The sequence below is a fragment of the Anoplopoma fimbria genome, chromosome 2 (assembly GCF_027596085.1).
Source record: "Anoplopoma fimbria isolate UVic2021 breed Golden Eagle Sablefish chromosome 2, Afim_UVic_2022, whole genome shotgun sequence".
NCBI classification, from domain to species: domain Eukaryota; kingdom Metazoa; phylum Chordata; class Actinopteri; order Perciformes; family Anoplopomatidae; genus Anoplopoma; species Anoplopoma fimbria.
The window spans coordinates 15,429,687-15,454,412 of record NC_072450.1 but is presented as its reverse complement, the minus strand read 5'-3'; the positions used below and the strand labels follow the sequence as shown (position 1 = coordinate 15,454,412).

The 24,726-nt window shown below is 38.4% G+C and overlaps 1 protein-coding gene across 1 annotated transcript in view; it reads right to left on the bottom strand.

Annotated features, from left to right (window-relative positions):
- LOC129105835 (CUB and sushi domain-containing protein 1-like) overlaps window positions 1-24,726 on the bottom strand; it is a 357,039-nt gene that overhangs the window by 107,010 nt on the left and 225,303 nt on the right. Inside the window, exons 12-21 of the mRNA XM_054617046.1 lie at window positions 22,226-22,329; window positions 21,755-21,867; window positions 16,232-16,414; window positions 15,854-16,039; window positions 10,453-10,593; window positions 6,912-7,033; window positions 6,557-6,629; window positions 5,003-5,141; window positions 3,869-4,056; window positions 3,505-3,693 (exon numbers count right to left, since the gene is read on the bottom strand). Of these exons, the coding sequence (XP_054473021.1) occupies window positions 3,505-3,693; window positions 3,869-4,056; window positions 5,003-5,141; window positions 6,557-6,629; window positions 6,912-7,033; window positions 10,453-10,593; window positions 15,854-16,039; window positions 16,232-16,414; window positions 21,755-21,867; window positions 22,226-22,329 (1,438 nt within the window). The remainder of the gene's footprint in view (window positions 1-3,504; window positions 3,694-3,868; window positions 4,057-5,002; window positions 5,142-6,556; window positions 6,630-6,911; window positions 7,034-10,452; window positions 10,594-15,853; window positions 16,040-16,231; window positions 16,415-21,754; window positions 21,868-22,225; window positions 22,330-24,726) is intronic.

Here is a 24,726-nt window from a genome sequence, read left to right as displayed (position 1 = left end):
TAAATGTAATTCAATTTAAGTGCTTCAAGGTGCTTGACTGGCACAAAAATAAAAACGAGTTTTTCTTGCCTATGAAACAAACACATCCCAGACTTTTATAAACTGAATCAGAGAGAATGAAATTCATTTGGTGATTTGGGAAAATTTTATTTTTTTCTTTTATTCTATGAAGACAGACTTTAAAGCTTCTCTTATTCGTTCAAACTGCAGCTATTCCAGTGTGTTTGAAGAGAACTGCTGCGTCTCCGCCTTTCCACGCCAGCTTTCTGTCTATCAAGGTCTTTCCTTCCATCTCTATCATATCATATTTCAACAGAGCTTGAGTTGAGTTGAGTAGCTGTGATGAGAACCGCTCTCCCACTCTTTATCTGACTAGCAGTCCTGTGTGTTGAGTAACCAGTTTCTTCTCACCCCCATCAGGATTCAGCTAAAACTAGGACACTGCCTGACTAAATGACCCTTGTTGAGTGAGGCACGTGCGCGCCTCTGTGCGCACACTGTATCTATTGCCTGTGAGAAGGCACACATCAGAGTATGCAAATGATCTGTGTGTGAGAAGATAGAGTCAGATTATGTTTGTGTGTGTGTGTGTGTGTGTGTGTGTGTGTGTGTGTGTGTGTGTGTGTGTGTGTGTGTGTGTGTGTGTGTGTGTGTGTGTGTGTGTGTGTGTGTGTGTGTGTGTGTGAGAGAAAAATGTGGGCTGCGTAAAAATGCAAGAAAAAAAAAAAGAAACCAAAAAGGCAGAAAGAAAGACTATTCATGACTCTAACAAAGATTTTAGAGACAAATCAAAGTGTGGCTGGCTTTCAATGTTGAGAGCAGAAGCGATGAGATGAATGCTGAAAGAAAAGCAGATGCAGAAAGATATGGCTTGTTTTTCAGACAGGAGAGAGGTAAATACAGAAAATAGCATACAGTACAAGACTTCAGCTGCACACCCCTTCCTCTTTCCTGCCTCCGTGTTTTTCTCCAGCTTTAATTACCTCCCTCTTAAAGGAAGCCATGGCATTTTTTTACTAAAAGGGATACTGTGACTTTGGTCACTTCTAACAAGTTGTTGTCTTGGCACCAACTGCAAGCTTTAAAATGTCACCGCGCCCCTTCACTATTCTCCCTGACACATAAAAGACCAGCCAGTGTTCTGTATTATCTGTTTGGCGATTAAGCTGACCTGCAGGAATAAAACGAGCGGTTTGGGTCCAATAGACACCATGGCATTACTGAAAGGGAACGATCTCTACACGCCTGCGGGAGGACTACGTGTCATTTTGTTTTTCTTTTGGACAAAATATTGTCAAAATAATTAATTTTGGTGGCTGCGTAATGCAGTCGGTATGGTAGAAAAAGGCTGTCTTTTCCGATTAAAATGTTAACTGTGCCTCTGAGACTGTACTGTAAATAAGATTATTGTCGTTAATGTGTCCGTGTGTGTGTATGAGTTGCTTTGAGTATGGTTGTGGGAGTTTTTAAAGATGACATCCTTTCTCCTTTAAATTGATGTCCAAGTTCTTTCCAGTGGACTTTGCAAGTTTTCTCCATGTTTGTGTGTTCACTCTGGCTTCTTCCCACTGCCAATTAGCACGCAAATCAGGTGAAATGAACATGTGAAATTGTCAATAGGTAGGAAAAGACTAAAGTAACAGAACAGGTAAAGACAGTGATTATCTGATTAATCAAAAATTCAGTAATGGTTAAACCCATTTGACATAAAATGCTGGACCTATAATCCTATCTGAAAGCAAACTATGATAAATTATATTCTAGTCAAGGCTTACATACCGTTTTAGAAAAGTGACATTCTGAAATAGTTTGTCTTGTAATGTAACAGCTGTCTGGTGAGATGGCATGCTTGGCTGAAAATTGAAAATGTCACAGTGCCGTTTTAAACTGCTTATGTTATATGGCTGAGACTGTGAGATAGATTGCCTCGGTATGAACTCACTCCCAAGTTGAGACATCCTGACTTTGGCTTTAAAATTGGATTCTTTTCAATCGGCAAAATGAATCAGACGCTGTGAATTCATCTCCCATGATAGCATGAGCTGTGGGCAAATGCTGAATGAGAAGGCCTGGGATGGTCGGTGAGCATCTGTTTCAGTAGTGCTTGTTGACCCGCATAATCTCACTGAGGCTGGATGTCCAATCTGGGCCATTGTGTCAGTGTGTTCTCTGGAGAGGGGATAGACTGTACAATTACCACTATGGCTGCCAGTTACACCTAATGAAACGGAAAAAAAGGCTGTGAAAGAAGTTACTTATAGGAACACCTGCATCTCACTCTGCTCTTTTCACTGCCTCTGACTCTGACTCAACTGTCTTTCAGTTACTTCGCTCTACTCACTTCACTTCTGTTTTTAAGTCCATGAAGAGGGGACCGACATCTTCTGGGACAAACAGTAATTGGAAAAATGAAGAGGACTTTAAAACCCTCGAAACAGCAAGTGTGCATTAATGCAGGCATACCGCTTACCTGATAATGCTGAAATACTATATTGTTTAGTGATATTAGATGGTAGATTGTTTGGACCTTGATTTTGTATTTGATATGTAAAGTAATTTGACATGTTTGTATTGTGATATTTAAGTACTGTATGAAACTTCACAACAGTCCAACTTATCTCACATACAACAAACATAGAGCTAGTGGCTTGCAATAGGGAATGGCAAATAGGCATTTGCTGTGGACAATGCAACTGTGGTAAAGCAGAGGCAAATTGCGTGTGAACATGACCCAGCTTCATGTCTTGTCTTTGGGATCAGTGTGACTCAGAGTCCAAGGTGACAGCAATCTGGCATTTTAATATCTTAGTCACCATCAGCAACTCAGCTAAAACAAGTCAGAAGCCAATTTACTTTAAAAAGTTTTCAAGTGTGACTAAAATTGTTAATTTGCTTAAATTGTAGCATTCATTTTCAGTAGTTTCAAGTGTTTGGTTCAACTTTCTATTTAAAAAAAAATAGCAAAGGGAACAGTTCTGCAATAGTTAGCGCTATCACTCAGGGCAAGAGTACAAAAATGCTGGACGACTGGGACCTTTGGTTGAGTGTGCATGTTCTACCCCCTGCCTGCATGGGTTTCTGTCAGTTGCTGAAGAAGTGCATTACGTTAACTGGCGACTTTAAATTTTCCAAATGTATGAGTGAGAATGCTTGTCTGTCTGCTCGTGGTTATCCTGAATAAGACTGGACACCTGTCTCGTGACTCAGTATCGGCTTGTATAGCCTCCATCACACCCGGCGACTCTGCATGGATGAGCAGCTACAATATAGATAATGGAGGGATGGATGTTCTGAAGAAAATACCTAAATGATGTAGTCATAGTATCACAATTTGTCATCTTATTGTATAGAGCTGGGACACACATATTCCATCAAGTGACTGAGTTCCTCACATTAGCACATCATTCTTGCTCTTAAATACATTTTTTTAAATGGTACAAAAGGTTTCCGCTCACTCTAGGTCATCATCAAGAGGGCTAAAATGAAACAAGGAAAGATTCTCACCATCACAACTGGGAAGAGCGTGACTCCACTGATGATTCCGCTCGCAAATAATTGGTTCCTGATCACTCAGTGTGTATCCTAGATCACATGTAAATGAGACACGGGAGCCAATAGAAAAGATGCTGCCATGGCGATGACCATTGACTGGGATACCAGGATCAAGACATGAGTCTAACTCCATTTTCACACCTGAGAATCACATCACATAAGCAAAAATACCACAAGTCAAGAGGGTGAGTGTGTGTGGGTAAATTACACCTTTTAAAGCTGGTTTGAACAGAACATTGTTGCTGCGTATGAGTACCTGCAAGTAATTCATCTTGAGTCTACCAAACATTTCTATCAGTCAGTCAATCAGGCTTACTTTCATATCTGATGCTGAAGCCTGCTGCAGAGCGGCTGTTGTCTGTCGTGAACAACAGGAACAGGACGTTGGACGTGGAGATCAGGAAATGAGGCGCTTGGGTGCCGTGATATTCACCGATGAGGGGAGAAGAGGATGAGGGGCCATCCCTGATTTCCAGTGTGTCATAGTTGACCTCAGTTTGGAACCTAGACAGACACAATAGCACAAAAACAAAACATGCACAATAACCTGACATACACAAAGATAATATTTTGTGGCAAACATAATCTGTGTGCAGCGTACACCAAACACCAGCTAATGTAACCCAGAGCTAACATTTGCTTGTAGTGGGAAGCAAATAACAAAAGTGATTGATTCACATTCTATCAGCTAATTTAAATAACTGAGCACTTAGGAAAAACACATATCTACCTTGTATAAATAACTAGCTGAACAACACTTTTGTCTCTGCCTGCAATTACCAAATACCATGAAAATACCATTATTAACAGTTTTGTCTGAAGGGCACTGAGAAACAGTTGGTTCATGAAACCATTAGCGTTGCTGGTTATAATTTTAAACATAAATTACAGTGGTAACTGATTTAGAAAATAAATATCACATCAATGCAATTACCTACTTGTCCTGGAGGGATAGAAAACAAAGAGTTTGGAACCACTTACACACTGTACAATCAAAAACTGATCTAACAATTATCTAGGCTCAGCACAAGAAATTTACATGCAATGCAAGTTCTGAACGACCTGCCTCATATGCGATCAAGATAATTTGGCCTTTACATCAATTCCTAAAAAGACAAATTTCAGCTTTAGCAATTTCAGGCTACACTGCATCTGCTTGTGGCTTGTTTTCAGAGAAAAATGTGCGAAAAGCCAACAGCAATTATTCACTGCAGCAGTAAGTCAACGACTATATTTATATTTGACTAACTTATGATGTTTCTGAAAGACTGACCAACTAATAGACTGACTACCTTAATAATGTAGTGGCTGTCAGACAGAAAAGAAAATGATGGACATGCTTTAAGATGACCATGTTATCCAACTCTCGTAACAATCTGACAAGTATTCTGAGAAAACAATGAGCAAACTTAAACAAACCTCTCTATGCATACATAACCAAATCACTAACCTGTCAAAGTGTATTTTCACAGCATGTTCTGGCTGTGCTTCAATCACCCACTGGCAGTTGAGAGAATCTTTATAAAAGGAGGGCCAACCAGGAGACAGCAGAACACCAGTAAGAGATGTGAGGTGGCCTCCACATGGAGCTACAGGGAAATAAACACACAACCACAGGGAGAGAGAAATTAATCAGTTTTCTCGCAACAGTATTATGGCATGAGCACAACGCTCATATCACATCGAGTGAGCAGATTCATCATCTTCCCAATTTACTTTAGCTCTCTAATCCTTTCTAAATTTATAGAGTTCATACATAAACATTTACCTTCAGAAAATGTGCTATGGCAATCTTGTGCTACAGTAAACACATTTGAGTTGCTCATTTTGGAAAAAGGGCTAAAATAATTATAGCATGATAATTTATAGTGCAAATCAAATATATTTATGTCTCCAATGATGCCAGAAAACGGCTCCTCTTTTCCCTGCAACTCAAAGAACTGTGCATAGCTGGCAGGTCTTGACACTAATTTAAAGCTAAGAGTCCCAAAATCTAAATCAAGGCACATTAAAATGCAAGAATTAGCTCCAGTGGAGTTTAGAACCCATATCCATAAAATACAAAATAACTTTGTAACTGTATTTGAGTTTTGGTCGAGTCTGTTTAGCACTCATATTAAGCTAGCACATATAGTAACATCCTTAAAAAAAAAACTTTAGGCCTGGAGTTCATGATCCTTTCATTATCCATCGCTCTTTCCACAGTATATTGTATGCAAGGGCTTATCCTTCCCACTCTTACGCTTCTTCTGTTCTCAAGTTGCTGATACCTTCATCCTTCTGATTGCTAAAAATAACTCCAGATTTTCAGCAAGCTAAAGAAAATTACTTTCCTTTTTACCCGGTCTGTGCATACTGAAGTTGTGGTACTCATGGATCGGATGCACAAAAGAGAGTAATTCTAGAAATAAAACATAATTATCCTTCCCTGTCCAATGGGAGGGATAATATTTTCCCATACTCCATATTTAATAAGGTGACAGACCTATTGAATTGGATTGTCTCCTCCATCCCATTTATTAACAAGAGCCAACATTTGATAATGTCATTTAGACAATACAATCAAGATGGAGGGGATACAAAAAAAAAGGCGTACAAATTCTCACAAGCCAGTGGATAACATTCCCCTTTAAAAAGTGTTGAAATTACATTCACTGTCCTTTTATTATTACCTCCACATAGCAGTAGCATATCTGCACGCTATTGATACATCTCTATATATTGGAGTCTGCATATAATGAATGCATCTCCCTGAATTAGTTTCAGCAGAACTTGTGCCAATCTCATTTAAGATTACTGTTGACAGAGAAAGATGTGTGCAAACAAGCTGAATAAGTTTAGGGAGGCTGGCGGCTAAAGCAATTAGAGGAGGAAATGTAGTGAAATTCCTAACTTGTATAAGCACACTTAAGCTGCTTTGTCACCCTATATTCTGGCAAGTCCAACATTTTCAATAATTGCCCATCGCTCATGTACAAGGAAAAAAGTTTGTATGTGTGTTCACCTTCACAGCGAGGTACAGCCGCCGACCAAACAACATTTCCATCCTGGATGATGCAAGTGACCTGGTCGGACCCCTGGTAAAAAGATATGATACTTAGGTATGGTACTTATTTTCGGATAAGATACAAGCAGAAAAAATAACAAAATTAGTAAACAACATAAATACAAGTAAATCTAATCAAAAGTACTTTTTATACAGAGACCAGTGGCGTGACAGTAAGTAGCATTTTATTAGGACTGCTATTACAAACAACATCAAGCATGCTAATAATGTTAATACTCCTAGTAAACATCTGTATTTATTTTTCTGAAAAACACCCTATTATAGTAGATAAAGACAGATATTAGAGTTGTACCTGTGTCCTTATGAATCCTTGATCACAGCGAAAAGCCACCGAGCTGCCGAGCAGAAATTGGTCACCATACCTTTGACCATTCACAGGAACTCCTGGGTCATGACATTCATTCTGCCCAAATGCTAGAAAGAAATAACAATGAGAGTAAAATTTAAACAGCAGCGAATAGACAAAGAACTAAATAAACCGTAAATAATTAAATAAACTGAAGTATAGCCACATTTCTTTGCAACTGAATGATAAGAGAGAAAATGTGACAGAAAAATGAGAAAAACAACACATTGTGCCTACAGACCATAGAATGGTTTGAATTATTGGAGTGTTTCAGAATACATATGCATATTTGATAATTTGAACAACGTTCCTTGGTTTAACAATTTATTTGAATACCTGAAAATTGGTTCTACCAGAAAAAAAAAAAAGTTTGTAAATCACTGTCAGTACATGTGACATCTCTACTGATATGGAAATATGGGAATGGAATTATCTTCACGTGGATTCAACCCTGTCATGTTTAGCTTATATCATCCCCATTCCAGAGATTAACCTGATCCCACCCAGAGCACACGCCCAGTGATTGGACATGTCTCAGGTTGATTAGCTACTGATGGAGAAGAAATGAGAGCAGATGGAGAAAAGAAAATAGAGGGAAAGGGCACAAATGCAACGAATACGTACATATATTACATATACCGGCAGATGGATACAAACACATTTGCATGTACATGCACACACATACTGCTTAAAAAGGCCATAGGCAAACAGAAAATAACCATGAATACTTTCACACACCAGACATAGTAAAAAGTGGTGGAAAAGATTGGAGGGGATAAAAAGATGAGAGTGATGCAAACATATGAGAAAACACAAAATGACAATAGACAAAATATTCATGTAAACTCAGAGGAGGGAGAAGAGAGATCGGCTGTGAGTGTTTCAGATACAATAAGTGTGAGACAAGGTTTTGTGTAAATGGGCAAGCCAAACAACAGAGAAGAAACCCGAGTGAAAGATGGAAATCAACATGATGGATTTGAAAATAAGGGGAGAAAAATACAGTTCTAGAAAGGTGCATTCAGTTGAGTTCAGATCTCCGTCAGGTGTGTTTACAACGACTATATTGTATGATTGAATTGACTCAACACAACAGATACGCTCTCATTTCAATCAATGCAGATGTCTGCGCCGGCTCTGTGCAGGCATGTGTCTCAACTCTGTCTCGCAGGCGGAACTGCAGCTTAAAGTGTTTATTTAGGTTAAGTCTCTTTCTTCAACAATACGTATATCAACATGAGGATGATGCCCATCAAAAAGGCTAACTGTGTCTCTTGCTACAGAGCTGCAGCTAAGTGGCTGCAATGCAGTCAGCTGCATGTCTAGTTTTGTTATCTGTTCGCCAAACACACTGTCCAAAACAATAAAACTTTGCAAACTGTTTTACCCTGGGAAATATAGTCTACAGTTTTCCTCCACTGTGTCTCGGGCCCCAGAGCAGGGGCTGAGGGGCAGTGGTGCACTCAGCAGTGACATCACTTGTGGCCCCTAACGGCTGGGAGCCAGCCATTTAAGAGTAGTGAGTGAGGAGTCAGCAATCAAGCAGCAAGCACTGTCAACGGCAGGATAAGGCCCTGATCAGACAAACAAATTGTTTCAGGCTGGAACAGTTTTTTGTAATTGTTTTCAATGAGAGTGAAGCATTTTGCGCGCTGCTTTTGTATTGCTGAGTGCCTCGTGTTTTCCGCTCTATATACCAGCAGCCTCGAGCACCCTAAAAGCCTGGAGTTGACTGTCTGTGATTCTCCTGGCGGTGATAAAATAACAGTGTTGGGACAAAGAGAGAGAAAGGGAAATGAAGAAATGACCTCTAACTTTGCCAGAAATACGTATGTTGAAAATGAAGTGTCTAAGGGCTCTGACTTCAAGCGAGGGCATAGCAAGATGTAGCTTTGTACTGGCAACGTGTGATTTATCAAGGGGTTGCGGTGGGACGCATTCCTAGTGTACAATGAATTCTTGTATCTTGGTTGGAAGTGAGTTTTGAAGTCCTTTTGCACCAGTTCATACAGTAGATGCTCAGACCTGGTCAGCATTGCACTGTGTTGCGGCTCAGCTGTGGTTATTGCAGTCCATCACAAACAATACAATATATTGGAGCAGAATAATAACTGTTCATATAACTGGCCTATATTTCGTAGTTGAGTGAAAGAAAGTTAGTATTTGTTATAGAACCACAATCATTTGTTGAAAGTATTTTATGGGAACCATCTTTTTAAATTAGGTAATATAGATAATGGTTTATGATAATCACTACTTGAAAACACCCTTATCCAAATATAGCATTAATGTCATTATATATAGCTGTCAGTACAATGAAGAAAATCTTTAGTTGTGACACATATTTACTCTATAGGATCAATTTACCCTTACTTTAAAGTCATAAATTAATCGTATGTATTATGGTGTGTCAAATTCAATATTTGCATTATACAACATTAGTCATATAAACAGATAATTATATATACTCACAGCAATACCAATTGATATTCATGTATGCATTAAAATGCCAAATTACTGAAACAGCACACAGATGCCTGATCTTTCCCCTACTAATGGATATGACAAATTCAAATTACATTCTCAAAATGTTTCATCATCAAAACATTTTATGACTTAAAGTGTAACACTGTCTTTTTTTTTTTTTTTTTTTTTTAAAGAAAATGGGTATTTATCAACAGTATAATGTTTTTTGTCTGTCTTTTACAACTGTTGACAGTTAAGACATTGCAAAATATATACATATAAAAAAGGGGAGTATAAAGAGGCTTTCTGTACATGAATGTTTGTGAATGAAAAAGGACTCTAATGGCATATTTGCTTTCAATGGTGCATCAAACTTTTTATTTATGTTAGGATTAGGGAGAAAATTGTTTGCAATAAGATACGAGGTAGGACTTTTTATTCTGTAGTGCTGAAGAGACAATTATTTTTTTTTTCTTTTTACTTTCACTTGTCAAATGTAACCTCTCAAGGGAAAGTCAGAGACAAGGTCAATTTTGAGGCAGTGTGGGAAATGGTGCAAAACTGCATGGAAATCACACAGAATTAATCAGAGTCAGTCATGCAGAACTAGTTCAGCTTAGAGCAGGGACGTATACAGGGTGCAGTAGTCAGGTTCGAACCTGACAATGGGACAGGTTTAACAAAGTAAAGCATGAGTAAGAAATACAAATAGCAATCAGTCAAGAAGAATAGCAACAACACCGCAAGACAAAGAAAGTGCTTCAAGAAAAAGGGAAGAACATTTCCCCTTATTCAAAACATATTGTATGTTGCAGCTGCATTTGATAATATACAACACTTTTTTTAGTTTTTATGTCTTTGTTTATGATCACACAACTGTTGCCTCTATCAATAAGCCCTTTTCCTTCCATTCTGAGGAGCTGACCTCAAAAGACAAGTTTTATATGTTCTACAAGTCAGTAAATCTAATCAACAGACAGACACAGACAGGTAGGTAGGTAGGTAGGTAAGTAGCACATACTGGTGTAGCTGATATTGAAGCCTTTTCCGGTATTAGAATGATCAGATTGAAATTCCAGTCTCATGATGTGTCCATTCGAGGCGATCTGTGCTGGAACATCTTTTCCCGAGAACGTCCCAAATGTCGTTGGCTCAGACAGGCCTAAAATAGAACAGAGTTTAAACAATCTTTTACAGACACGTTTATAATGGTGCTTATTTAATTCCGTCTGAATAACATTAGGCCAAGGACATACTTGGAAAGTGAAGGACTCCTGTTAAAGGGAAAAATAAAACACCCCGAGAGACCTCAAGAGATGTATAAATGGTTATTAGGGTTAGGAAATAAAAACTTTGAGATGACTGAATATATCTTAATATTCTTGTTAAAGTTAACAGATCCTCATATGTTGGTTTTATTATACAGAAAATGTTACCAATGTACATATTATACTTTAAGAAATACTCCCTTGGTAGCACAATGGACAGCACTTTCAGCCCATCACCTGTCTGTCAGTGGGATTAAAGAATTCAATAGAGGGAAAAGAACCCATTCAATTCACTTTATTCAGTTCTCTAATACTGTAAATACTAAAATGGAGGAATAATCTATTACCATTTTCTTATCTAATAAATGTAAATAAATATTAGCAGCAAAATGTGCCTAATAATGTTTCCCTCCAGAGTGACAAAATATTGACACTGTATGTTGTATTAAAATGTTGTAGCTTGTTCCTTGGAGAGCCCAGTTTGACTAATTCATTACACTGGTGGGAGTTTTAACAACAGCAGTGAGTTACATTTTATATGCTGTTGAAAGCTTTGTGTCTTTGAGTGTTTTTCCTATAAGGAGCAGTGTGTAGGGTTAAGTGGCATCTAGCTGTGAGGTTGCATATTGCATCCAACTGAATACCCCTGCAATAAAAATGCAAAAGGCCCTCTCTAGAGCCAGTGTTTGGTTTCTCCACTCTGGACTACTGCAGAAACATGGTGGTGCAACATGGCAGACTCTGTGAAGAGGACCCGTTCCCTATTTAGAAAATAAACATTAAAACATTTTAAGCTAACAAAAACAATGATTCTTAGATCCAAAAAACTGTTTCTTTTTAGGCCATTGAAGGATAACTAGTGTTTTTACTGGTTTAGGTCCTTTTCTGAGACTAATGAGATTTAACTGTATTAAAACAAGGCCATTTAACAAAGTTCCTGGCATTTTGAAGATTCTCATCTGGAAGTGTTATTTTATTGCAACCATCTCATGTTGACTGTATAATAAGATAAAAAGTAAAATAAAAGCCAGCAGTGTCCCAAAGTGGGATGCACGTACTTCCACATCTGTATAGTAGTAATGTTTGTTTTACGGAGAATACACAGAGAAGAGTAACCATTCTTATATATCATTGTAGCTGTTCATCAATACAGGATTTATTCATCTCATTAATGTCGGATTGAATTTATACCGAATCAAGACCCCTTTAAACTGAAAACAAATCTGATTATCCTGCTGATACCTAGCTCTAACTAAATTTATAACTTAACAGAACTATTCACTCAATTACCTGAAAATACAGACCCCTGTTCAGTACCACATTGATCCACCTTTAGCCCTAATAACAGCTCGTACATGTCTCATATGGGCCTTAGCAAGGGACCTGCTGATTTCTGGTGTCCTTCACACAACAGGCAGAGGTTGATGGGTAGATGCTTTTTTTCTACAGAAGCTGCATTTCAGTGAATCCCAAAGAAACTGATATCAGGGGATTGGGGTGTCCAGGCCATTAACGTTATTTCACCTGAAGGTGTCTTGAGCCATGTATTCCTAGACTATTCTGTCACCATGGCAGGGAGGATTATCTTGTTCAAAGTACCAATCAAACCCCTCAGGGGTATATGATTGCAATGAATGGCTGAACCTGTCTGCTATGTTAAGATATGCTCTGGCATTAAAGCATTGCTCTATAGCCATTAAAGGACCCACTGTATACCAATTGAATGGCTCTGAAACCATTACACGTCCCCCACTGGTCTGTGCAGCTGTAACCATGCATCACCTCATTTCCGTCGGAGACATTCGTGTCACAGCATCGTATCATGAATACACTCTGCTCTTGAGGGTGCTCCCAAATGATCCAAACAGCAGTGACAGATACAGTAGGGAGCGTAATATAAACCCTAAAGGGCTACACAGAACAGAACCCAGCAGGCCCTTATCAGTGAGATATGGAATAAACATAATGCACTAGGAAAGAAATGCCATCCCCAGCAATGGTGATAAGACACATGAACAGGAGGAGACTGAGGTGGTTGATGGAGAAATCAATTGTCACAGCCAGCAATGGCAGTTTATAGCAGGTAGAAATAAACAGATTAACCACCAGCAGCAGCGCCATAATGATCAAAAGTAAGTGAGGGACATTGTGAGATTATAAAGCACACTTTATTGTCTTGATTGAATGCAATTGGAGATGTAGTTTGAGTGTGATCAGTGATTATACATGTCAACTGATGCTGATGAGCTATTGGCATGCACAACTTTAGTTCGCTGCCAGAACTAACACAATGCTTGTTGTTGCTGATGGCCCACCAGGAGTCTAGCAGATTGGTGCTGCAGCAGGAACTGTGATTCATCAGAAAACACCTGCAGTTTTGTATGGGTAGGAGAGGCAGCACCGGTGATTATTCACTATGGCTTTTCCCACCCAATATGTCCTGTGTTCATCCACTAAGGGCCATCTACTCACAAAGCAAATGGTTTGAAGTGGTGTCTTGTGTTCTGGTCCATTCATGGATTACATTTGAAAAGGTCACTCTCAAAATTTCAAGCAACTGTCTGGTCTCAGTGATGCTCAAACTGACCCAATGGCATCTGCAATCATGTTATTTTTCAAAGTCTGACAGTCTATAAATCCAGTCCTGTTAAACCATGCCCATATAGAGCGATTGTGTATATACAATTGCTGTTGCAATGAAAAAGTAGGATTTCTACTTATTCTGGTCATTGAGTGCATTAATTGCATATATTCTGTTGATGACACTTGAACAGTTTTTTTACTTTTTTATACTTAATATTTTACTTTTGAATTGTATATTTTAAGGGCATGTACAATATCAGATCAGATACACCAGAATCAATTATATGTTAGAAATGTCGGTACTGGATATTGATATTGGATGTGGAGAATGGTAGTGACACTTTTAGATTATTCCTGATCCATCTAATCCTTTAAATATACCAGAGAGCAATCAGCATGATTTATTGCAGAGAGAATTCATCAATAGGGAACGCACTATTTATTGAAAATAATATTCAAAATCCAACAACAAAAGGTGCAGTGCAAGTCAGTGTGAGTTGGCAAGCCTGCCAGGGACAGGAAGGGAGATACAAGAACACCTCAGTGATAAAACACACTGTAGCTGAAATTGGGATTCTTCACCAACACTCCTACAGAAACTTTTCTTTTTAATTCCTCCTCGACTTGGGAGTTTTGGATCTCAAGCACTTAGACTCAATTAAGCTACACGGCGACTGATTTTCAAAGTGCCATTCACTTTGTTCTTCAAACACCCAAAAGCTCTTTCACATATTCATTATTGCATTGATAGGCAAGAGACCAGGAGTAAAAGAGAAGCAATGCAACAATAGGTGAAAGAGTGACAAGGTCCTACACTGTCTTATCCAAGAGGAGAGATCCACAGAAATGCCTTTTGCAACACTATCACGATGTGCTCTTTTATTAGATGACACAAATGGCTTTCTGATTATGTTAACCATTTATATAACTGTACAAAAGCGTACCTTGAAGCTTTATCAGGTTTTCTTAGGCTGGATTTCATATGAATGTTTCCCAGCTCAGGTGTTAATACTATGGTTACTCTGTTCACTTTTGCTTGCCATTTGTTTGTATTTCATTGTTCTATTATACAGGGATCAAGGTCTTGAATGTCAAGGTCACATAAACTCCTAGGTGAATGGAAAAGCCCTTGGGTTTCACTGATGCAGATAAACTTTATTCTTATTGCATTAGGATGCAGATTTATTTTCCTTTGGGAATAAAGCATTTCTTTCTTATGACTGCACGTTTAAAGGCATAAACAGCAGACTGTGTGTCACAACATTGGCTGCATAACAGCAACCTTGTTGATAATAATGATACAAATGTTTTACATTTGAATGTGTGACATACAGAGAGAATGTCAGACAATGCCAATTAATCATCAATGTATATTATCAATGATGTATAAGCAACACTTGAGAAGTGATCCAGTTATTCAAATGGCTAACACTGCCTCTTAAAATCACTTCCGAAATCTACTTTTTTATCAATGATCGCAAATTAAAGCACCATTGCAATGCTGAGTTGTATTACTTTAAAACCAGTTTTTATTATATGTCAGCCTGTTAAGTACTGTGGTGCAGCAGTTGAGTTTAAATTGATTCGGAAATGTATTCAGTGTGATTCTGAAGAGGAGAGTTTTAAATTAGGCACACTTGAACAGTAGTTAACCTTCTGAACACTAATTAGTAACAATTAAATTAACAAATACTGATGCTTTTCAAGGTATTTACAAGCCAAAACCTGATCATGCTATGAAAAAAACAACTTCTGTCATATTTACTGTCTTTGTAAACTTTATAAACTAAATGCAATTTTAGATTCAACTGAATTGACTTACTTTTTACTTCAAAGTGCACACAATTTTAATGCAATATTTCTCACAACACTAAACAGCCTTTGTGGTTTCCACCCAACTTTCTTAATCTGATCAAAAAGTTAACATACAGAGGACTTTTTCGGCAGTAAATATGAAGGTTTCAAAATCTTGATAACTTTCAAAAGCGCATGTCAATTATAGAATAAGTAAAAAAATAAAAAGAAATCTGAAAAGAAGACCTACTGTGTTGTTTCAATGTGACAGCAGTGATTGATCACCAAACTGAACAAGCTAGAAGACTTTGAAGCAGCAACATTCATTTCTGTTTGCCCAGTGGAACAGCACTAATTGCCCTGCAATTTTCAAAACCCTGCTCCAAAAAACATCCCTGCAGAGGGACAGGTTAACAACCAGCCGATTAAGCACAACTTCATCTTTAATGACAAGCCAGTCAAACAAAGGCTTTAGTTGATCCAGTTTAAATCAATATCTTTGATAACAATGGGTGCTCAAATTGCCCTTTGTTCTTTGTGTAGTGGAAAAGTGCACAATGAAATAAATATTCCAACTTTCCATCCAGTTTGCCAGCTAGCCATCTTTACCTAGTGGTTATAGTCTAAATTGAGAAGGAGTGCACCCCCAGATTATTTGACAAAAATACATGCACATACATGTCTTACCAATTAATAATTTGCATACATGCATATCCTGAGGTGTTAATTTAGGAACTGAACTTTCAAAATGACTGTTTAATAATAAGATACAATTACCTTCATCTTTTATCACCAACCAGTCAAACTGCGGCTCCAGGTCAAAGTCAGTGAACAGGAGATGAATGCGGCTACCCGGTTCAGAGATTATCAACCACACACAGTTCAGGTTGTTCCCATACTCCTCTGGGTAGTTCGGGGACAATATAGTCCCTGATGGAGCCGTGAAGTTGAAGAAACATGAAACTACAAACAGGAAGGAATGAAGGAACAAAGGCAGGAAGGAAAGAGGTCAAGTTGATAGGTAATTGGGTAAGAAAGCAAAAAAATGCAAAGACAAATAGATATATCAATGAAAAAGAGGTAAGAAAAGCTGAAATAAACAGAAAAACAATCAAGATAGACATGAATATATCTGTATAAACTATGTGTACTTACAGATACAACTGGGTTTATTGCCAGACCACTGGTTATTGTGTTGGCATGTAATGGTCCTCTCTCCCACTAGTTCAAAGGCCGACTGGCAAAAGAAGGTCAACACGTCACCATGTTGAAATCGATCACCGCTACGACGACCAAATGCCGGCACCCCAGGATCACCACAGCCTCCCCGTTCAATCTCTGTAACACATGACACATACAGCCATGTTTTTATGGTGATAATTAATGTCAACATCCGACATGGTGACATTCAGATAAGAGGTTGTCTGTTCCTGCTTGTTAGGTGGGATTAAATGGCAATAAAATGCATACATTGATTTTTAGATTGTTGGTGAGACAAATCGGAACATTCTGTATGTGGTGTTTATGGTAATCTAGCTATGTTCATCCTCATGTAAAATCTCTTTCAGACTTGCGGTTAGGGTTAACATTAATGTGTGTGTTTCTTTGAATGAATCTGCAGCCTGTCAACAGACTTCTTATGCTGTCTTAACACAAAGGCCATACTTAAAATGTATGCAGTGGCTACTTTCTTCTTTTGATTGTCAACAGGTTGACAAATGGTCAGAATTGAGAATTTCTTAAAATAAGGACTAGCTGCAACTTCAATGTGGCTGTGTGGACGAGCAAAAACAAAAAAAGCAAAAATTGAAGAAGTGTCCATTATTGACACTGTTGTGTTGCGAAAAGAAATACAACCTATAATAAATTAATTTTACTGTTTCCCTTGTTACAGCTTATTGTCATGGTAATTATAGTGTAATTCAGACTTAATTGTGAAAGACAAAACAAATAGTGGAGGCAAACGGGAAGATGACAACACACACACACACTGATCAAACCATACTCTTGTTAAGAAACCAGCAGGAGGTACAAATCAAAGAGAGCAACGATGATGTTTGTGACATTATAATACATATGATTGCTTCTCCTACACACATGTTGTTCATTTCCTTGTTTCTTTATCTTCATCCCACATTTTCTGCCTGTTCTTATTTCAAATTGTCCCTGCTCCCACTGTGCTCAATTTTCTTCTTATCGCTCCCGCTCTCTCAATCTGATTCAATACACTGCTTTATTGGCATGAGTGTCACATTAGCAGTATTGCCAAACTGGCCTGCAATCATATTCCATTCATTTTGTCACTCTCTTTTTTATCCCTTCTTATCTTAATGGCAGTATGGTTTTATCCACTGCTCTTGCCTCTCTCCCCTCCTTTAAAATTTGACATTCTACCAGACGTCTGTCATCTTGTAACACATGCTCCACCATGCTCCTGGAATCGCTCTGGGCAAATACATCTCAAGGTGAGGCAATGTATGTGTGTGTGTGCATGTGTTCTCCTCTTTTACTATCTGTTGGGATGTAGGTACATCCACAAGAGTAGAATACTCAAAGAAGTGGCAGGTGTGTGTGTGTGTGTGTGTGTGTGTGTGTGTGTGTGTGTGTGTGTGTGTGTGTGTGTGTGTGTGTGTGTGTGTGTGTGTGTGTGTGTGTGTGTGTGTGTGTGTGTGTGTGTGTGGCTCAGAGCTATCTGTCACACAGTTGACGAGTGTCAGGATGGATATCAACGATCTTGAGCCCCTGGTAAGTCTGTCCTTATGGTGGTAGCAGCTTTCTCGCTCACTATTTAGTCTTTTTTTAGTTTGTTCTTCTTGTCATTATTTTCCTTTCTTTTCTTTCAAAGTTGAAAGTTGTTTACTGAAATGCAGGGCATAGATTTACAACTCAAGACGACATTTTATGATTCTGTTTCTTTTCCACTCCAAAAGTCATATATCTTACAAAGCAATATGCATAATTGAAAATAGAAAAATAAAACAACATACATGGAGAGGGAAGGACAGAGGATGTCGCATGTGCACAGATTGTAAAGCCCTCTGAGGCTAATTTGTAATTTGTGATTCTGGGCTATACAAAATAAACTGAATTGAAAAAACTGAATGGAGGATAACTGTATTCAAAGGTTATAAATCAAAAGGAAGAAAAAAATACATTGACTTTAGGCACCTTTCAATTCGTTTGTTTGTGTTTAAGCCCATTAACTACAAACATACACTTTGCATTACTGCGATTTGCTTCTGTTTCGAAGCAAACCTTATAAACACACAGGTTTTGATGTACAGGACAAGTCACGCAATCATCACATGTTAAAGCAGCTGCATGCAGGAGATAATAAAATTGTTGGTTTATCCAACTGCTTGTGTGAGTATCAGTCGTCCGACAGCAAATATTGTAATGCAAAACTATCAAACTAAAAAACAACAGCTGCGCAGCAAATCAGGGCAGAGGCGTTAGGTGGGGGGGGCAATGGCCTTTTCCCCACTTCCTGTTCCCCTACTTTCAGCGCCCTTGCTCAAAACCACACCCATCTTTGTCATCTTGGCTTTCATTTTGATTTTGACTTTATTCCTCTAAAAAGTCTGACAAAGTCTGTGCACAACAAGACAGACCAAACATATAAACACCGGGCAAAGTACTCAAAACCACTTGAGGTAGTTCTCGCTCCAGTAGTTGTCTCCAGGACCACATTTTGCCATGTTGACACACACAGTGACTCAAAAGGTGAAAAACAATACGAGCCACATGCTGTCACGGCTGGTAGTTAGGGTATTCATTCTGCAATAATGGAACAAGGATGGTATCCAGATGCACTATGTTTTCATAAAGTAACAATTGTACTTCTGATATTATGGAGGAATCATCAAAACATTCAATCCAAATTTTCAGTCCTTTGACGAGTTCAAAAATAAAGTACATTATTTACAACGTTACTATTTTCACAGCCAATCGCCATCAGCCTGAAAACTCAAAAAGCCTCAATTATCATAATGGGCAGTGTGTGCTTATGATGATAACTCTCTCTCTCTCTCCCTCTCTGTTTCTCTCTCTCAAACATGCACATACGCACACACACATACAGAGTTTGATTGACAAGTGTAACATGCATTCAAAAGGAAGAAAGCTACACACGTGTTATGTTTTTTCTGCACGGCTGAAAACCTCAGGCTCTCAAGGGGTATCTCTGATCAAAGTGTGTAACATGGTGACATTATATGATGTGACAGCAAGTTATATATATGTAAGGACACACACACAAAGCATACTGCAGGCGGTTATCCTCGGGAAAACTACAAGATCATCTAGAGGTTATTAAGTACAATTTTTTGTTTGTTTGTTTCTTCTTTTTGTTTTATCTAAGTTTATAATGTGTCATATCCTTGAATATATATACAGTACCAGTCAAAGGTTTGGACACACCATCTCATTCAATGGTTTTTCTTTATTTTTTTCTACATTGCAGATTAATATTGAAGACATCAAAACTATGACATGGAATAATGTGGTAAACAAAAAAAGTGTTAAACAAACCAGAATATGTTTTATATTTTAGATTCTTCAAAGTAGCCACCTTTTGCTTTGATGACAGCTCTGCACACTCTTAGCATTCATTCAATCAGCTTCACGAGGTAGTCACCTGAATGGTTTTCAATTAACAGGTGTGCCTTGTCAAGAGTTAATTTGTGGAATTTCTTGCCTTCTTAATGTGTTTGAGACCATCAGTTGTGTTGTGCAGAGGCAGGGTTGGTGCACAGTTCTATACAGTGAATAGGCCTATTCGACTACAGTTCTAATCCATATTATGGCAAGAACCACTCAACTAAGTAAAGAGAAACGACAGTCCATCATTACTTTAAAACAGGAAGGTCAGTCAATCTGGAAAATTTCAAGAACTTTGAATGTATCCTCAAGTGCAGTCGCGAAAACCATCAAACGCTATGATGAAGCTGGCTCTCATGAGGACCGCCCCAGGACAGGAAGACCAAGAGTTACCTCTGCTGCCGATGATAAATTCATTAGAGTTACCAGCCTCAGAAACCGCAAATTAACAGCACCTCAGATTAGAGCCCACATAAATGCTTCGCAGAGTTCTAGTAGCAGACACATCTCAACATCAACTGTTCAGAGGAGACTGCGTGAATCAGGCCTTCATGGTCGAATTGCTGCAAAGAAGCCACCACTGAGGAAGAACAACAAGAAGAAGAGACTTGCTTGGGCCAAGAAACACAAGGAATGGACATTAAACCAGTGGAAATCTGTACTTTGGTCTGATGAGTCCAAATTTGAGATTTTTGGTTCTACCTGCCGTGTCTTTGTAAGACGCAGAAAAGGTGAGCAGATGGTTTCTACATGTGTGGTTCCCACCGTGAAGCATGGAGGAGGAGGTGTGATGGTGTGGGGGTGCTTTGCTGATGACACTGTTGGTGATTTATTCAAAATTCAAGGCATACTTAACCAGCATGGCTACCACAGCATTCTGCAGCGACATGCCATCCCAACTGGTTTGCGCTTAGTGGGACCAGCATTTGTATTTCAACAGGACAATGACCCCAAACACACCTCCAGGCTATGTAAGGGCTATTTGACCAAGAAGGAGAGTGATATAGATATATATATATATATATATATATATATATCACATAACTAAGGTGGGCCTTTTTGATCACTTAAGGCAAGTTGTAAAGAGGAAAACGGCCCTAACTGTTACTAGGGCAAATGGTAACCTAACAAAATCAAGGTCAGCACCGTCTTAGCCTAGCCAAGGGAACTTAGTAATATGATGTTCAACACCACCTGCGTACAGTTACGGTTGCATGCTGTTTCTGTAGCTACACTGTGCTGATTCCCTTGAACAGTGACTGACCCCGGACAACACTGTCAGCAACATCACTGAATCAAACAGCAGAGCACAACCTTCATCCCTCTCACTCTCACATGCTCTCCACCTCTCTCATAATCCCTCCATCCGTCCTAGACAGTCTATTTCCTCTCTCTCAATTTGTCATTTTGTCTCCTTCTGTCCTACTCTGTCAGTTTTTTTGTTGTCCCTCTTCCTCTGTCTCTACGTTTATCAAATTACATCTCTCTCTTTCTCTACCTGTCTCACTCTTTGTCTCAAGTAAATTCAATTAACTTTTGTTCCATTTACTTCAATTCGATTTAAAGAACTGCATTGGAATGGTGAAATGCAGTAGGTAATCAAATATATAAATATAATAAATAGATTGTTCAAAATATTAAGTATTTAGAGGGACATCTATACTGTATATCTCCCTCTCACCTTCACTCACTGTGACTGTCACCATCTTTATCTCTCTATCAGTGTTAGCTTTGGTATAATATGAAAAATAACCAAGCAAAACGATCAGCTGATTGACTCATAATTCAGTTATTACCTTCTTGTAATGCACAGCCGCACACACACTTACACACAAGGACAGACAACAGGAGTTGTTTTCACTATTGAATCACTCTGTCAGCAATGCAATGACTTTCACACTCCATTATGTGAGCGTATACATCTGTTTTTGTGTGTGTGTGTGTGTGTGTGTGTGTGTGTGTGTGTGTGTGTGGGGGGGGGGGGGGGGGGGGGGGGGGGTTGGTTCAGAGACAGAGAGATAGAAACATGTGGGTAGAAGGTTGTATCAAAAGTTGCATTCATTGCGGAGCAGGCCATACCTTCATAAACTGCCTTGAACCCCGCTGAGCCGATTGTATCGTCTGACTGCAGGTGTAGCCACATCTGATTGGACAAGCTAACGATGAGGTCAGGGACACTGGAACCGGTTAGTCTACTCAAACACACACACGCACACACATACACACAAATACATAGACAGTAACACAAACTGTTAAAAATTACTTGTTTATCACTTTCTCCTTTTGACTTAGAGGAGACTTTAATTATTCACAAATTAAAAAAATATATACATATTATTAGATGGACTAATGTATGATGAAGTAGAGTGAACAAAACATTCATAAGAAAAATGTAGCTAACACAATACAACATACAGTATATACTGTGTACCTGCACAAAAGCGTCCATGTTTCTCCAATTGTCTCTCTGCTTGCAACCATTAACATGTTCTATACTGTTCCATTTCAATATAACTATATTATGAGCTAGAACACATAAGTGTCGCTTACACATAGAGTACCCTCCGAGTGTCTCCTATTTTCCCTCCATCTCCTATAGTTAGTGTGTCGTATCCTCTTTCCAGGTCAAACTCTTCAAATGACAGCTTTATCACCTAGAAGAACAAAAGGGGAAAAAGGAGAAACAGTTATTAACAGAGACAAAAAGGAAAGGTGAGAATACGGACAAAGGAAAAAGAAAGACACATTTTTTTTACAAAAGATGTATTATTAATTCCTGCAGGGAAGGTCTCATGCCTTTTCATTCTTACAATTTAAAGCAATAGAAACGAATTATTATAACACTGGGGAAAGGTGAAAGATTAGTATTGAAGTGGGAGTTTCACAAACTGCCTCTTTAACAAGTGCTATATGATGTTAGGGGCTGCATGTTAATAACAACAAATTAAAAGGAACATTTTCAAAACTGAAAAATTGAAAAGACTGGCAGCCTTCCTCAATCTCTTGACCTCATGACTCCTGTTATTAAGTCTGATTTCATGCAAGCGAGTCATGTTTGAAAACAGTAAAGAGGAAAACCATTTTGAGCAGAAAATAGGAAGAGAGCCTCTATAATCCCAGTGTTGCAATGCTGCACTCACATACTCTCTACAGTACTAAACTCTACAGTGCTTCAATAAGTGCTCAAATGTGCACCTGAAAAAACCACATACAACATGTATTTATAACTGATGAAACAGATAGCATCATCAAACCCAGGAATTCTGGGGAATCCCTGATGTGCCAGAATGTGAAATGAATCAGACAATCGGGAAAACATACAATTTATGCCGTTGATTTATTGTAAAAAGAAAATGGTTCGTTGAATAAGCAAAGTATTTTATGGAGGATGAAGCTGTGTTCACCTTGTAGCAGGAGCCAACAAATGTGGGAGGAAATATTCTGTTCTAAAACGTGTGAGCACTAATGATGAAACCAGCATGGGAGAAAGACAACCAGCGTTTTTGGCTGTGACTATCATCTTATTTAATGGAAGATGCTATGCCAAAGGTATAACAATTCATTTTTTAGTGTCATTTTGGTGTTTCAAAAAAATCCATCTTTAATAAATGGGAGCAGAGAGAAAGAACAAAACTCTGAAATGGAAAGCCCCCATTTGCTTTTATTTGACAGCTTCCTCCTTTACATTCACACAAATCACTCTGGGAGCTACACACCCTGCACCACACCATTCTGCTGCTCAACACTGAGAAATTGGGTGTTTAATGCCTAACTTGCAGACACGTTCCTGGTTGTAGTTGCATGCATACAGCACTGGAACATCAATCTACTGTGCACTCTAAAATGCTGTAATACTGGTATTCTATTATTTGCTGCTTGTCCATTATTTATTAGCTGTAGATCATTTCCCTGACAGAATGGGAGATGGTAGATTTCCCCTATGTTCAGAAAGGATGCTGGTCTCAATCAGTGAGTTTCCGGTGTATTAGAGCACTAATATAACCATGAACATGCAATGTTGCCGATGAGAATCCATCACATGGTTTATAACAGCACAGTGATGAAAAATCTCACCGCAGGTGATAAGGATGTGAAAAAACATTTTAACATGCCAGACTCAACTGTGCATGGCTAAGCCTTTGGCCATGCTTTGTCAAAATAAAAATGGCTAGCAAATGTTCAAATAATGTAAAAGGATATGGAACCATCTGAGGGATTAACTGCCATCACGATGAGAATGTGAAAGAAGCCACGGAAAGCTGTGTAAATCTGTATTCATACATATGTCTGAATGTGTCTTAATGCACACTCACACAATCTTAAAACAAATTGACAAAACAAAGAAAAAAACATCAGCAACTTACATTCAAGATGTTGCTTAATAAATATGAGACTCAGACTTGTAGTAAGCATTTTACAATTTTATTACAACCTAAATGTTGTAGCCTCTGGCAATGTTTAATCTTTTAAAATGGCTCGAGAAAATTGGAGAGAGAGGCAAAAAAGAATTGTGAGGTATGAATTCCTGGCTAACAACAAATCCCAGGGAGCATTAATAAACCATTGTACTTTATTCGCTGATGTGTTTTTGTATAATATTTCCCCCTCTATCTGAATGTTCACAAGAACACATGGGTTTCTTTGGATTTTTTAAAGATACATCATCGTCACTGTCAAAATCTTCAGATGTTTATCTTATTATCAGAGGGAATTGCATCCCTCTGATAAAAGTAAAACTTTAATCCAATATGCAATTATCATATTCTAATTACCTGCTGCAAATTGCACACCTGTAATGAACTGATGTCTTAAACTGTTGGCCACTTTACAATCTTGAGTTTACAATGAAGACATTTCACATAATGCTAGAATCAGAAGTGGTCAAATATGATCACTTGAAAGAAAATAAACTGGTTGTACTTGTATGCACTGATATATTGTGTCAAACTTGCAAAGTTCTTCTTACAGACAAGGTGGATTATTTTGTCTGTGTTATACTCCTTTCAGCAAAATACTTGAAATGACTAGGAGGTGTAAATGACATGGCCAAG